Source organism: Salmo salar, chromosome ssa17 (genome assembly GCF_905237065.1).
Source record: "Salmo salar chromosome ssa17, Ssal_v3.1, whole genome shotgun sequence".
NCBI lineage: Eukaryota > Metazoa > Chordata > Actinopteri > Salmoniformes > Salmonidae > Salmo > Salmo salar.
Window position 1 is genome coordinate 33480838 of NC_059458.1, and position 12500 is coordinate 33493337.

General features: G+C 38.5%; 3 protein-coding genes across 7 annotated transcripts in view; 2 read left to right on the top strand and 1 right to left on the bottom strand.

Annotated features, from left to right (window-relative positions):
- LOC106600438 (cyclin-dependent kinase-like 5) overlaps positions 1-1172 on the top strand; it is a 162005-nt gene extending 160833 nt beyond the window's left edge. For all 4 annotated transcript variants that reach the window (XM_045699512.1, XM_045699511.1, XM_045699509.1 and 1 more), the window contains one exon: positions 1-1172. This exon is cut by the window's left edge and continues 78 nt beyond it. In XM_045699512.1, coding sequence (XP_045555468.1) covers positions 1-333 — 333 coding nt within the window. In that variant the 3' untranslated portion in view covers positions 334-1172.
- Positions 1173-6382: 5210 nt separating this feature from the next.
- The window catches only part of LOC106572425 (retinoschisin), a 12669-nt gene continuing 6551 nt past the window's right edge, over positions 6383-12500 (bottom strand). For both annotated transcript variants that reach the window (XM_045699514.1, XM_045699513.1), the window contains 3 exons: positions 8246-8387; positions 7840-8035; positions 6383-7335 (listed from right to left, as the gene is read on the bottom strand). In XM_045699514.1, coding sequence (XP_045555470.1) covers positions 7183-7335; positions 7840-8035; positions 8246-8387 — 491 coding nt within the window. In that variant the 3' untranslated portion in view covers positions 6383-7182. The remainder of the gene's footprint in view (positions 7336-7839; positions 8036-8245; positions 8388-12500) is intronic.
- LOC106594775 (serine/threonine-protein phosphatase with EF-hands 1) overlaps positions 8332-12500 on the top strand; it is a 46655-nt gene continuing 42486 nt past the window's right edge. The window contains exon 1 of the mRNA XM_045699515.1: positions 8332-8408. The gene's annotated coding sequence lies outside the window, so the exon portion shown is untranslated. The remainder of the gene's footprint in view (positions 8409-12500) is intronic.

The following is a 12500-nucleotide window of genomic DNA, read 5'->3' on the forward strand; positions in this document are numbered from 1 at the left end:
GACCTGCGATTCCAGCACCTCCCCAACCCCCCCACCTCCTCCTCTAAAGATGGAGTGTTCAGCGACGGGAGAGGTGACGGGAGGTCCCACCAGGGACACCCTAGCAGCAGCAGCTCCAGCTCTGGTCAGTCTAAGAGCCACCGGAAGCAGAGTTACCCCCTACCGGGGCAGATACAGGGGCAGATTGAGTCCAACTGGCACGCGGCGGCCCTCGCCAGGGCAGAGGGGGCTCAGCCGTACCCCGACCAAATGGTCGCCAACGGGCCCACCTTTACCAGACCGTCAAGGTCACGGATGCCAAACCTCAACGACCTGAAAGAGACAGCCCTGTGAGGAGAACATGGAATTAGGCCTCTATCACCCACCCATTGACTTGAATGGGGATGTTCATTCTAGAAAAAATATGTCTATGGAGGAGACATCTCTCTGCCCTCAAGGGTCGTCATGTTGATTAGGCACCAAACGGAAGAAAACAGACTGAAGCAGAGAGGGACAAGATGGACTACTGTCCAATAAGAAACGCTTATTTTTTTGTGGTGTGTTTTGAAGCGTTATATAACGTTTTCAATTGTGTGCCCTAATGAATTGGACTCTGGGCTCTCACTACTGCCGCCTGCTGGCCGCCAGACGCACCAAGGACTATAGAGATCAGAAGGTTATACTGTATCTCTCTAAGTTCAGGACTATATGACTGAACTGAGAGGTGGACTAACTGGCCGTAAAAATCTGACCTTTTTTGAAGCTTCAAACATTTGATAGAATTTGTATTGATATTATATTATATTATTCATGAAATTCCTTTTATTTGATTTAAATTAAATGACTTTATTTAACGATATGTAGGCCTATATGGAGATTTAATAAGTATTGTAGAATGAATAATTGTGTAATATTGCAAGAGCTTTAAAAAGAAATGTAAAAAAGATTAAGAGATTCTAACTATATGTAATAATAATTCAATATTTCATCCAAAATATTTAATTGTGGAGGTTTTACAGAATTTCTATTTATTGTTGTTACAGTATAGCCTGTTTGTTCTGTCCGTTTACTTTGTCTCTTTAATGTATTTATTTGATCTGATTTGACACAAAGTTATGGAGATATATGTACGACAGATGGACAAAGACAAATGATATAATATTATAATGTATGATAAAATACTGAGATACCTATATGGCTCAGGGTTGTGAAGTTTTTAAAGGTGATCATTTGCCACATCATCTTGACAAACTTGTGTAGCCTGGCCCCAAGTCCTATGGTCTTTGGTCAGATAGCACAAACAGATGGGAATGTACTGTAAGGGACTGTTTGTTGTAAAGGGTCTTTCTGCAGTACAGTAACCATGACAGTCACACCCGCTGATCTAGTTATTAGAGACTCAGGCCCCATGTGGAGATTCCTGTTGAGATGTCCTGTTGTATCCTGATGAAGGATACACACACACACAAACAAACACACGTACCAGAGATATCCATAGCAGAGATATCCATACCAGAGATATCTGTACCAGAGATATCATACCAGAGATATCTGTACCAGAGATATCATTACTAGAGATATCCATACCAGAGATATCCATACCAGAGATATCATACCAGAGATATCTGTACCAGAGATATCATTACTAGAGACATCCATACCAGAGATATCTGTACCAGAGATATCATTACCAGAGATATCCATACCAGAGATATCCATACCAGAGATGGCCATACCAGAGATATCCGTACCAGAGATATCATTACTAGAGATATCCATACCAGAGATATCATACCAGAGATATCTGTACCAGAGATATCCATACCAGAGATATCCATACCAGAGATATCATACCAGAGATATCTGTACCAGAGATATCATTACTAGAGATATCCATACCAGAGATATCCATACCAGAGATATCATACCAGAGATATCTGTACCAGAGATATCATTACTAGAGATATCCATACCAGAGATATCCATACCAGAGATATCTGTACCAGAGATATCATTACCAGAGATATCCATACCAGAGATATCCATACCAGAGATATCCATACCATATCAGTTTGTGCTGTAGGCTTTAAAGGGTAAAATATGTAGGCCTAACTTTCTGATATTGGCACAATGAATGTCATGGATATCTTTAGCCCTGGCTAGTCATTAATCTACAGTACATAGTGTGAACATCAAGGACAAAGTAACAATAAGAAGTATATACACACACACACACCACACACACACATACACGCACACACGTGCGCACACACCGGCACCCATGCGCAAGCACACACACGCCTCCTGAGCACACCACTCTGACTTTGTCCCAGGCTGCCCCTCAGAAAGATGGTGTCTCCCCTCAAAGCCCCAGGCTGCCCCTCAGAAAATGGCCTCTCTCCCCAAAGCCCCAGGCTGCCCCTCAGAAAGATGGCGTCTCCCCTCAAAGCCCTAGGCTGCCCCTCAGAAAGATGGCGTCTCCCCTCAAAGCCCCAGGCTGCCCCTCAGAAAGATGGCGTCTCCCCTCAAAGCCCAAAGCTGCCCATCAGAAAGATGGCATCTCCCCTCAAAGCCCCAGGCTGCCCCTCAGAAAGATGGCATCTCCCCTCAAAGCCCCAGGCTGCCCCTCAGAAAGATGGCGTCTCCCCTCAAAGCCCAAAGCTGCCCATCAGAAAGATGGCATCTCCCCTCAAAGCCCTAGGCTGCCCCTCAGAAGATGGCGTCTCCCCTCAAAGCCCCAGGCTGCCCCTCAGAAGATGGCGTCTCCCCTCAAAGCCCCAAGCTGCCCCTCAGAAAGATGGCGTCTCCCCTCAAAGCTCCAGGCTGCCCCTCAGAAAGATGGCATCTCCCCTCAAAGCCCCAAGCTGCCCCTCAGAAAGATGGCCTCTCTCCCCAAAGCTCCAGGCTGCCCCTCAGAAAGATGGCCTCTCTCCCCAAAGCTCCAGGCTGCCCCTCAGAAAGATGGCATCTCCCTTCAAAGCCCCAGGCTGCCCCTCAGAAAGATGGCGTCTTCCCTCAAAGCCCCAGCGTTTCACTACAGTCCAGTTCTAGCCAAACAATCTGCACCAACTGGACATTTGATGTTCCATGGAGATGTGTTAATAACACCAACATTCACTGTGTGTATCAGGTGATCCATTGGATTGTTCTCCTTCATGTATTTGCACAACAGCCATGTCTTCATCCTAAACTAAGTGTAAAACTAACAGTTGACAGTAACGTTTTAATTTAACATTTAGTTTTACACTAACAGTTGACAGTAGTTTTTAATTTAACATTCAGTTTTACACTAACAGTTGACAGTAACGTTGTAATTTAACATTTAGTTTTACACTAACAGTTGACAGTAGTTTTTAATTTAACATTTAGTTTTACACTAACAGTTGACAGTAATGTTGTAATTTAACATTTAGTTTTACACTAACGGTTGACAGTAGTTTTTAATTTAACATTTAGTTTTACACTAACAGTTGACAGTAATGTTGTAATTTAACATTCAGTTTTACACTAACAGTTGACAGTAGTTTTTAATTTAACATTCAGTTTTACACTAACAGTTGACAGTAGTTTTTAATTTAACATTTAGTTTTACACTAACAGTTGACAGTAATGTTGTAATTTAACATTCAGTTTTACACTAACAGTTGACAGTAGTTTTTAATTTAACATTTAGTTTTACACTAACAGTTGACAGTAACGTTGTAATTTAACATTCAGTTTTACACTAACAGTTGACAGTAGTTTTTAATTTAACATTTAGTTTTACACTAACAGTTGACAGTAATGTTGTAATTTAACATTCAGTTTTACACTAACAGTTGACAGTAATGTTGTAATTTAACATTCAGTTTTACACTAACAGTTGACAGTAATGTTTTAATTTAACATTCAGTTTTACACTAACAGTTGACAGTAGTTTTTAATTTAACATTTAGTTTTACACTAACAGTTGACAGTGAGGTTTTAATTTAACATTCAGTTTTACACTAACAGTTGACAGTAATGTTGTAATTTAACATTCAGTTTTACACTAACAGTTGACAGTAGTTTTTAATTTAACATTCAGTTTTACACTAACAGTTGACAGTAACGTTTTAATTTAACATTCAGTTTTACACTAACAGTTGACAGTGAGGTTTTAATTTAACATTTAGTTTTACACTAACAGTTGACAGTAACGTTTTAATTTAACATTTACTTTTACACTAACAGTTGACAGTAACGTTTTAATTTAACATTCAGTTTTACACTAACAGTTGACAGTGAGGTTTTAATTTAACATTCAGTTTTACACTAACAGTTGACAGTAACGTTTTAATTTAACATTCAGTTTTACTCTAACAGTTGACAGTAACTGGTTTTAATTTAACATTCAGTTTTACTCTAACAGTTGACAGTAACGTTTTAATTTAACATTCAGTTTTACTCTAACAGTTGACAGTAACTGGTTTTAATTTAACATTCAGTTTTACTCTAACAGTTGACAGTAACGTTTTAATTTAACATTCAGTTTTACACTAACAGTTGACAGTAACGTTTTAATTTAACATTCAGTTTTACACTAACAGTTGACAGTAGTTTTTAATTTAACATTTAGTTTTACACTAACAGTTGACAGTAATGTTGTAATTTAACATTCAGTTTTACACTAACAGTTGACAGTAGTTTTTAATTTAACATTTAGTTTTACACTAACAGTTGACAGTAACGTTGTAATTTAACATTCAGTTTTACACTAACAGTTGACAGTAGTTTTTAATTTAACATTTAGTTTTACACTAACAGTTGACAGTAATGTTGTAATTTAACATTCAGTTTTACACTAACAGTTGACAGTAATGTTGTAATTTAACATTCAGTTTTACACTAACAGTTGACAGTAATGTTTTAATTTAACATTCAGTTTTACACTAACAGTTGACAGTAGTTTTTAATTTAACATTTAGTTTTACACTAACAGTTGACAGTGAGGTTTTAATTTAACATTCAGTTTTACACTAACAGTTGACAGTAATGTTGTAATTTAACATTCAGTTTTACACTAACAGTTGACAGTAGTTTTTAATTTAACATTCAGTTTTACACTAACAGTTGACAGTAACGTTTTAATTTAACATTCAGTTTTACACTAACAGTTGACAGTGAGGTTTTAATTTAACATTTAGTTTTACACTAACAGTTGACAGTAACGTTTTAATTTAACATTTACTTTTACACTAACAGTTGACAGTAACGTTTTAATTTAACATTCAGTTTTACACTAACAGTTGACAGTGAGGTTTTAATTTAACATTCAGTTTTACACTAACAGTTGACAGTAACGTTTTAATTTAACATTCAGTTTTACTCTAACAGTTGACAGTAACTGGTTTTAATTTAACATTCAGTTTTACTCTAACAGTTGACAGTAACGTTTTAATTTAACATTCAGTTTTACTCTAACAGTTGACAGTAACTGGTTTTAATTTAACATTCAGTTTTACTCTAACAGTTGACAGTAACGTTTTAATTTAACATTCAGTTTTACACTAACAGTTGACAGTAACGTTTTAATTTAACATTCAGTTTTACTCTAACAGTTGACAGTAATGTTCTGATTGAACTGCTTTGTGTTGTCACTTGTCATTGTAACGTCCAGTATGAATACATGCTTTTTCAGTTTGGAAACATCAGTTTCACTATTGAACTTCAGTTCCACTTTTCCCTTGTTGTCTGTGTCGCATCCTTGTCCTTGTCTTAACCATAGTTCTGTGTCCAATAGAACTTAATGTCTTCCAGGGGTTCTGTGGCAAAAAGACTCCAAGGACCAGTTGCAGTGAATATCATGAAATCTTTACGGTGTGATTTCATTATATTGGGTTTAAGATCACCTTTAATTTAGCCTGGTGGTCCCCGATCTGTTTGTGCTTTTTAGCTCGATCTGGGACCACCAGGCTATCCCACTAATGTCTAACTCAAATAGCCTACACCTGCAGTTTATGTTAACTCATTGTTATATCATTTCTAACTTCCATTTCGTGGCGGTTTGAAGTGAACAATCCTTCACGCCATCACAGGATTAAAATGGCAGAAAAACACAAATCAGCTCAAGATTATCCTAAATTCGAGATTATCCAGATCCTGAGTTATAAATCACTTCCAGTTGTTGTTTGTTTAAAATTGACCCACAGGATTTTATTTGCATGACATCACGCATAAACAGCATTATTTATATATTTGGTCTCTGACTGTAAATAGGAATTAAAACCACCTGCATCTATCCTGTTAACTGGCATGAATTGTTTTTGGGGATCAGGAAAAGGTTTTCACACATCACAAGTGGAGATTCCTCTAGATGTATTTTAAACTGGACATCAGAGGATTATACAGGAATATTGTTCAATGATACTCCAAAACAAAAGAGTACAAGAGTTTGTCTTTATTTCAGGAACTGGTTTTGGTCAACTTTAAATGAATACAATAAAACAAGCAACGAACGATACCTCCACTGGACTCTACATCACTGTCACAATCTACATCAGAATCCACACACACAACACAGCACAGTACACAACACGGTACAGTACAGTACAGTACACAACATCCAGTTAACCATAGGACTGGTAGTCATCTTTGTCTCTGAGCTTTCCTCATCACATAATCATCCCCAATTTCTCTGGGTTTGTCGGTTCACAGGCATGTATTTATCCCACTCTTCCTCATCCAAGTGGAAACAACTGGCCATCCACCCCTTTTTGTTCAGTGTAAAAAATGTATAATAAATAAAACTGTTGTTGTTGTAACACTTTGCATCTGATCTGAAAACAGAATGGACCTTTTCACACATAAAACCAATCTCTGGGAGAGCGATATTACTTAACCGTTTTGGGGAAGGAAAGGAAACAAGGGTTTCCAGAGCAGTAGATTCCACTTTGGCATAGGGGACAGCCAGGGGAACAGCCAGGGGAACAGCCAGGGGAACAGCCAGGGAAACAGCCAGGGGAACGACCAGGGGAACGACCAGGGGAACGACCAGGGCTCTCCTTGGGCCTGTTCAGGAGGGTGTATCATTACAGGACCTTCACATAGAAATATATTGTGTAGAACCAATATGACTGTCTGTCATGTAGAATCATGTCAGTTCTATTCATTACATTTTCTGTCTGAACGTTCCACGGTGTTGTACCCTGCTGATTGTGACCCTGGTCGTCAGGACAGACAGAATCAGGTACACTTGCTCATGCAGAGCAGCAGCTCCATGCGGATGGCGATACGTGTGTGCCAGCCCAGAGGGAGTAAACGGATGTAGCGAGTTACCATGGGAGGACGCAGGAGGTTCTGAACCGAGGAGGAGCGGTCCGAGTTCCCGTAGAACACCTGAGGAGAGAAACAGAGCAGTGTGAGGAGGAGGGACAACACAGACCACCATGCAGTAAACACAGATGGAGAATCCTCCTGCCAGATATCCTGTCTCACCTAGCAGGACTAGACTTTAGAACACCTTTTACTGAACTGCTACAGAACTAAAGAAATATGGGATCTGATGAGAAGGATTGATTTTGATATACTGTATGTATAAATCCCAAGACTGTCTTCCACATTATTACATGTGTAAACCTTGTGATGTCATAACGAACCATGTATTGATGTGAAAGCTGACCTCCGACAAAACAAGTCGTTTTAGAAAAACAGCCATGGACATTATTACGTGTAAACATTGTGATGTCATAATGAACCATGTAATGATGTATGTATATGAACTAAGTTATGATTGTAAAATGTGAAAAAGTTTTGTTAAAGTATTTATTGACTGTGAGTCGCTCTAAATAAGAGCATCTTCTCAAGGACTAAATGTAAAAGGTAAAGGTATGATGGGCCCACCCTGTTGTTCCCCGTCTGGTCCTTGTAGTAGATCCAGTTGAGATTCTGGTCGGTGCGGTACTGGACGCTATACTTGGTGATCCATTCGTCAGCGTCACAGCGCCCCTGGGTCAGGATACCAGACACCACCATCACCTCCTTCAGGTCAATCTGCAACCACTGGCTGTTGTCCTGGAACTTAGACAGCCATGCACACCTGGAGGGGAACCGCCAGGGAAACTATGTTAGCCCGCTGAGCTAAAGCCTAGGCAAAAACAATGACCTGGAGGGGGACCATTATTTTACCAATGAGGTCAGAAGAGCTATTTCCCAAGGGAACACTGAGGTTACTGATTGAACAGGGAGGGGGAGATAGAGGCCCTACCAGGGGTTGGTCCTGAGGGAGAGGATGGGGCAGGGGACTCACCCAAAGCCTTGGTTGTTGAGTCTGGCATTGCTGGGGAGCCAGGAGGAGAACCAGCCAGTGTACTGGTCCTCGTTGGAGCAGCTGATCTGGTCTGGTCTGACTGATCCAGCCTCCAAACCCAGGGGCTTGTGGTACGGACACTCTGGAGAGGAGGAACGCCAAGGTGAGAGAGGGAAATCATGGTCGACAACAAGGAAGTAGTCTAAATGTTAACATGGGATGCCAAACAATGGATGCCACACTGATGCTAATTATTTTGTAGTTACTTTGTAGTTATTTTGTAGTTATCGTCACAGGTCCTCCTATCCTAGGACACGTATCATCTGCATGTACTGTATGTTGTTAGAGACCACATAATCACTATAGGCTAGCCCAATGGAAGACACTTCTCTACACAGGAAACACTGTATTCTGAACTGAATTTGAAGGGCTTTGCTGCCTTCAACAAAGGACAAAACCACTTCCTAGTTGCAGAAGCAATCTGGAACATCCACCCGCTCGTTATTATGAAAGACAACACCAGCATGCAAGGTCATGTCTGGTGACTGAGGTACCCTGTGCCTAACGAACCACCACCACATTAATCCACTCCCTCCAACCCACCCACCCCCTCTGAATCCCGGATTTCTGCTCCATCCAAAAGTAGTGCACTATGTAGGGAATAGGGTGCCATTTTGGACTCACACATACATCTCCAATCCTAAATCCTTCTGTTTTAATTCTCCACATTGAAGATAAACATCCAGTAGATAAACATCCATCCATTAGATAAACATCCATTAGATAAATATCCATTAGATAAACATCCATTAGATAAACATCCATCCATTAGATAAACATCCATTAGATAAACATCCATCCATTAGATAAACATCCATCCATTAGATAAACATCCATTAAATAAACATCCATCCATTAGATAAACATCCATCCATTAGATAAACATCCATTAGATAAACATCCATTAGATAAACATCCATCCATTAGATAAACATCCATCCATTAGATAAACATCCATCCATTAGATAAACATCCATCCATTAGATAAACATCCATCCATTAGATAAACATCCATCCATTAGATAAACATCCATTAGATAAACATCCATCCATTAGATAAACATCCATCCATTAGATAAACATCCATTAGATAAACATCCATTAGATAAACATCCATTAGATAAACATCCATCCATTAGATAAACATCCATCCATTAGATAAACATCCATCCATTAGATAAACATCCATCCAGTAGATAAACATCCAGTAGATAGACATCCATTAGATAAATATCCATTAGATAAACATCCAGTAGATAAACATCCAGTAGATAAACATCCATCCATTAGATTAACATCCATTAGATAAACATCCATCCATTAGATAAACATCCATTAGATAAACATCCATCCATTAGATAAACATCCATCCATTAGATAAACATCCATTAGATAAACATCCATCCATTAGATAAACATCCATCCATTAGATAAACATCCATTAGATAAACATCCATCCATTAGATAAACATCCATCCATTAGATAAACATCCATCCATTTGATAAACATCCATCCATTAGATAAACATCCATTAGATAAACATCCATCCATTAGATAAACATCCATCCAGTAGATAAACATCCATCCAGTAGATAAACATCCAGTAGATAAACATCCAGTAGATAAACATCCAGTAGATAGACATCCAGTAGATAAACATCCAGTAGATAAACATCCATTAGATAGACATCCATTAGATAAACATCCAGTAGTTAAACATCCATTAGATAAACATCCATTAGATAAACATCCATCCATTAGATAAACATCCATCCAGTAGATAAACATCCATTAGATAAACATCCAGTAGATAAACATCCATTAGATAGACATCCATTAGATAAACATCCAGTAGATAAACATCCAGTAGATAAACATCCAGTAGATAAACATCCATTAGATAAACATCCATCCATTAGATAAACATCCATTAGATAAACATCCATCCATTAGATAAACATCCAGTAGATAAACATCCATTAGATAGACATCCATTAGATAAACATCCATTAGATAAACATCCATCCATTAGATAAACATCCATTAGATAAACATCCATCCATTAGATAAACATCCAGTAGATAAACATCCATTAGATAGACATCCATTAGATAAACATCCAGTAGATAAACATCCATTAGATAGACATCCAGTAGATAAACATCCAGTAGATAAACATCCAGTAGATAAACATCCATTAGATAAACATCCATCCATAAGATAAACATCCATTAGATAAATATCCATTAGATAATCATCCATCCAGTAGATAAACATCCATTAGATAAACATCCATTAGATAAACATCCAGTAGATAAACATCCAGTAGATAAACATCCATTAGATAAACATCCATTAGATAAACATCCAGTAGATAAACATCCATTAGATAAACATCCAGTAGATAAACATCCATTAGATAAACATCCAGTAGATAAACATCCATTAGATAAACATCCAGTAGATAAACATCCATTAGATAAACATCCATTAGTAGAAGAGCACAGCAGATAGTTGGCTGCCACATCCTACCAGAGGCTTTAACCCTACCAAGTTGTTTCCTTCCTGGATAACCAACAACGAGTGGGACATGGATCATACAACTGAATTGAGCCGTGGGCCGATTTGTTCTTGAGCGGATGGTCAGGGGGCAGGAACACAACTGCAAATCATTTCTAGACTGCAAATTGACCGCAAGAAGCCTAAACAGATACAGTATAATGTTTGCATAAAACAATCATTTCAAAGCTTGCTTACATTTGTATACAATCACGTCTCTATAATGTATAGGAATACTATGGAACAGATTTCTTAAATTAAAATCACTACTACTACTATGAGCTGATATAACCCACTGTCCTACTGTTTACTATGAGCTGATATAACCCACTGTCCTACTGTTTACTATGAGCTGATATAACCCACTGTCCTATTGTTTACTATGAGCTGATATAACCCACTGTCCTACTGTTTACTATGAGCTGATATAACCCACTATCCTACTGTTTACTATGAGGTGATATAACCCACTGTCCTACTGTTTACTATGAGGTGATATAACCCACTGTCCTACTGTTTACTATGAACTGATATAACCCACTGTCCTACTGTTTACTATGAGCTGATATAACCCACTGTCCTACTGTTTACTATGAGCTGATATAACCCACTGTCCAACTGTTTACTATGAGGTGATATAACCCACTGTCCTACTGTTTACTATGAGCTGATATAACCCACTGTCCTACTGTTTACTATGAGCTGATATAATCAACTGTCCTACTGTTTGCTATGAGCTGATATAACCCACTGTCCTACTGTTTACTATGAGGTGATATAACCCACTGTCCTACTGTTTACTATGAGCTGATATAACCCACTGTCCTACTGTTTACTATGAGCTGATATAACCCACTGTCCTACTGTTTACTATGAGCTGATATAACCCACTGTTCTACTGTTTACTATGAGGTGATATAATCCACTGTCCTACTGTTTACTATGAGCTGATATAACCCACTGTTCTACTGTTTACTATGAGCTGATATAACCCACTGTCCTACTGTTTACTATGAGCTGATATAACCCACTGTCCTACTGTTTACTATGAGGTGATATAACCCACTGTCCTACTGTTTACTATGAGCTGATATAACCCACTGTCCTACTGTTTACTATGAGCTGATATAACCCACTGTCCTACTGTTTACTATGAGCTGATATAACCCACTGTTCTACTGTTTACTATGAGGTGATATAATCCACTGTCCTACTGTTTACTATGAGCTGATATAACCCACTGTTCTACTGTTTACTATGAGCTGATATAACCCACTGTCCTACTGTTTACTATGAGCTGATATAACCCACTGTCCTACTGTTTACTATGAGGTGATATAATCCACTGTCCTACTGTTTACTATGAGCTGATATAACCCACTGTCCAACTGTTTACTATGAGGTGATATAACCCACTGTCCTACTGTTTACTATGAGCTGATATAACCCACTGTTCTACTGTTTACTATGAGCTGATATAACCCACTGTCCTACTGTTTACTATGAGCTGATATAACCCACTGTCCTACTGTTTACTATGAGGTGATATAATCCACTGTCCTACTGTTTACTATGAGCTGATATAACCCACTGTCCTACTGTTTACTATGAGCTGATATAACCCACTGTCCTACT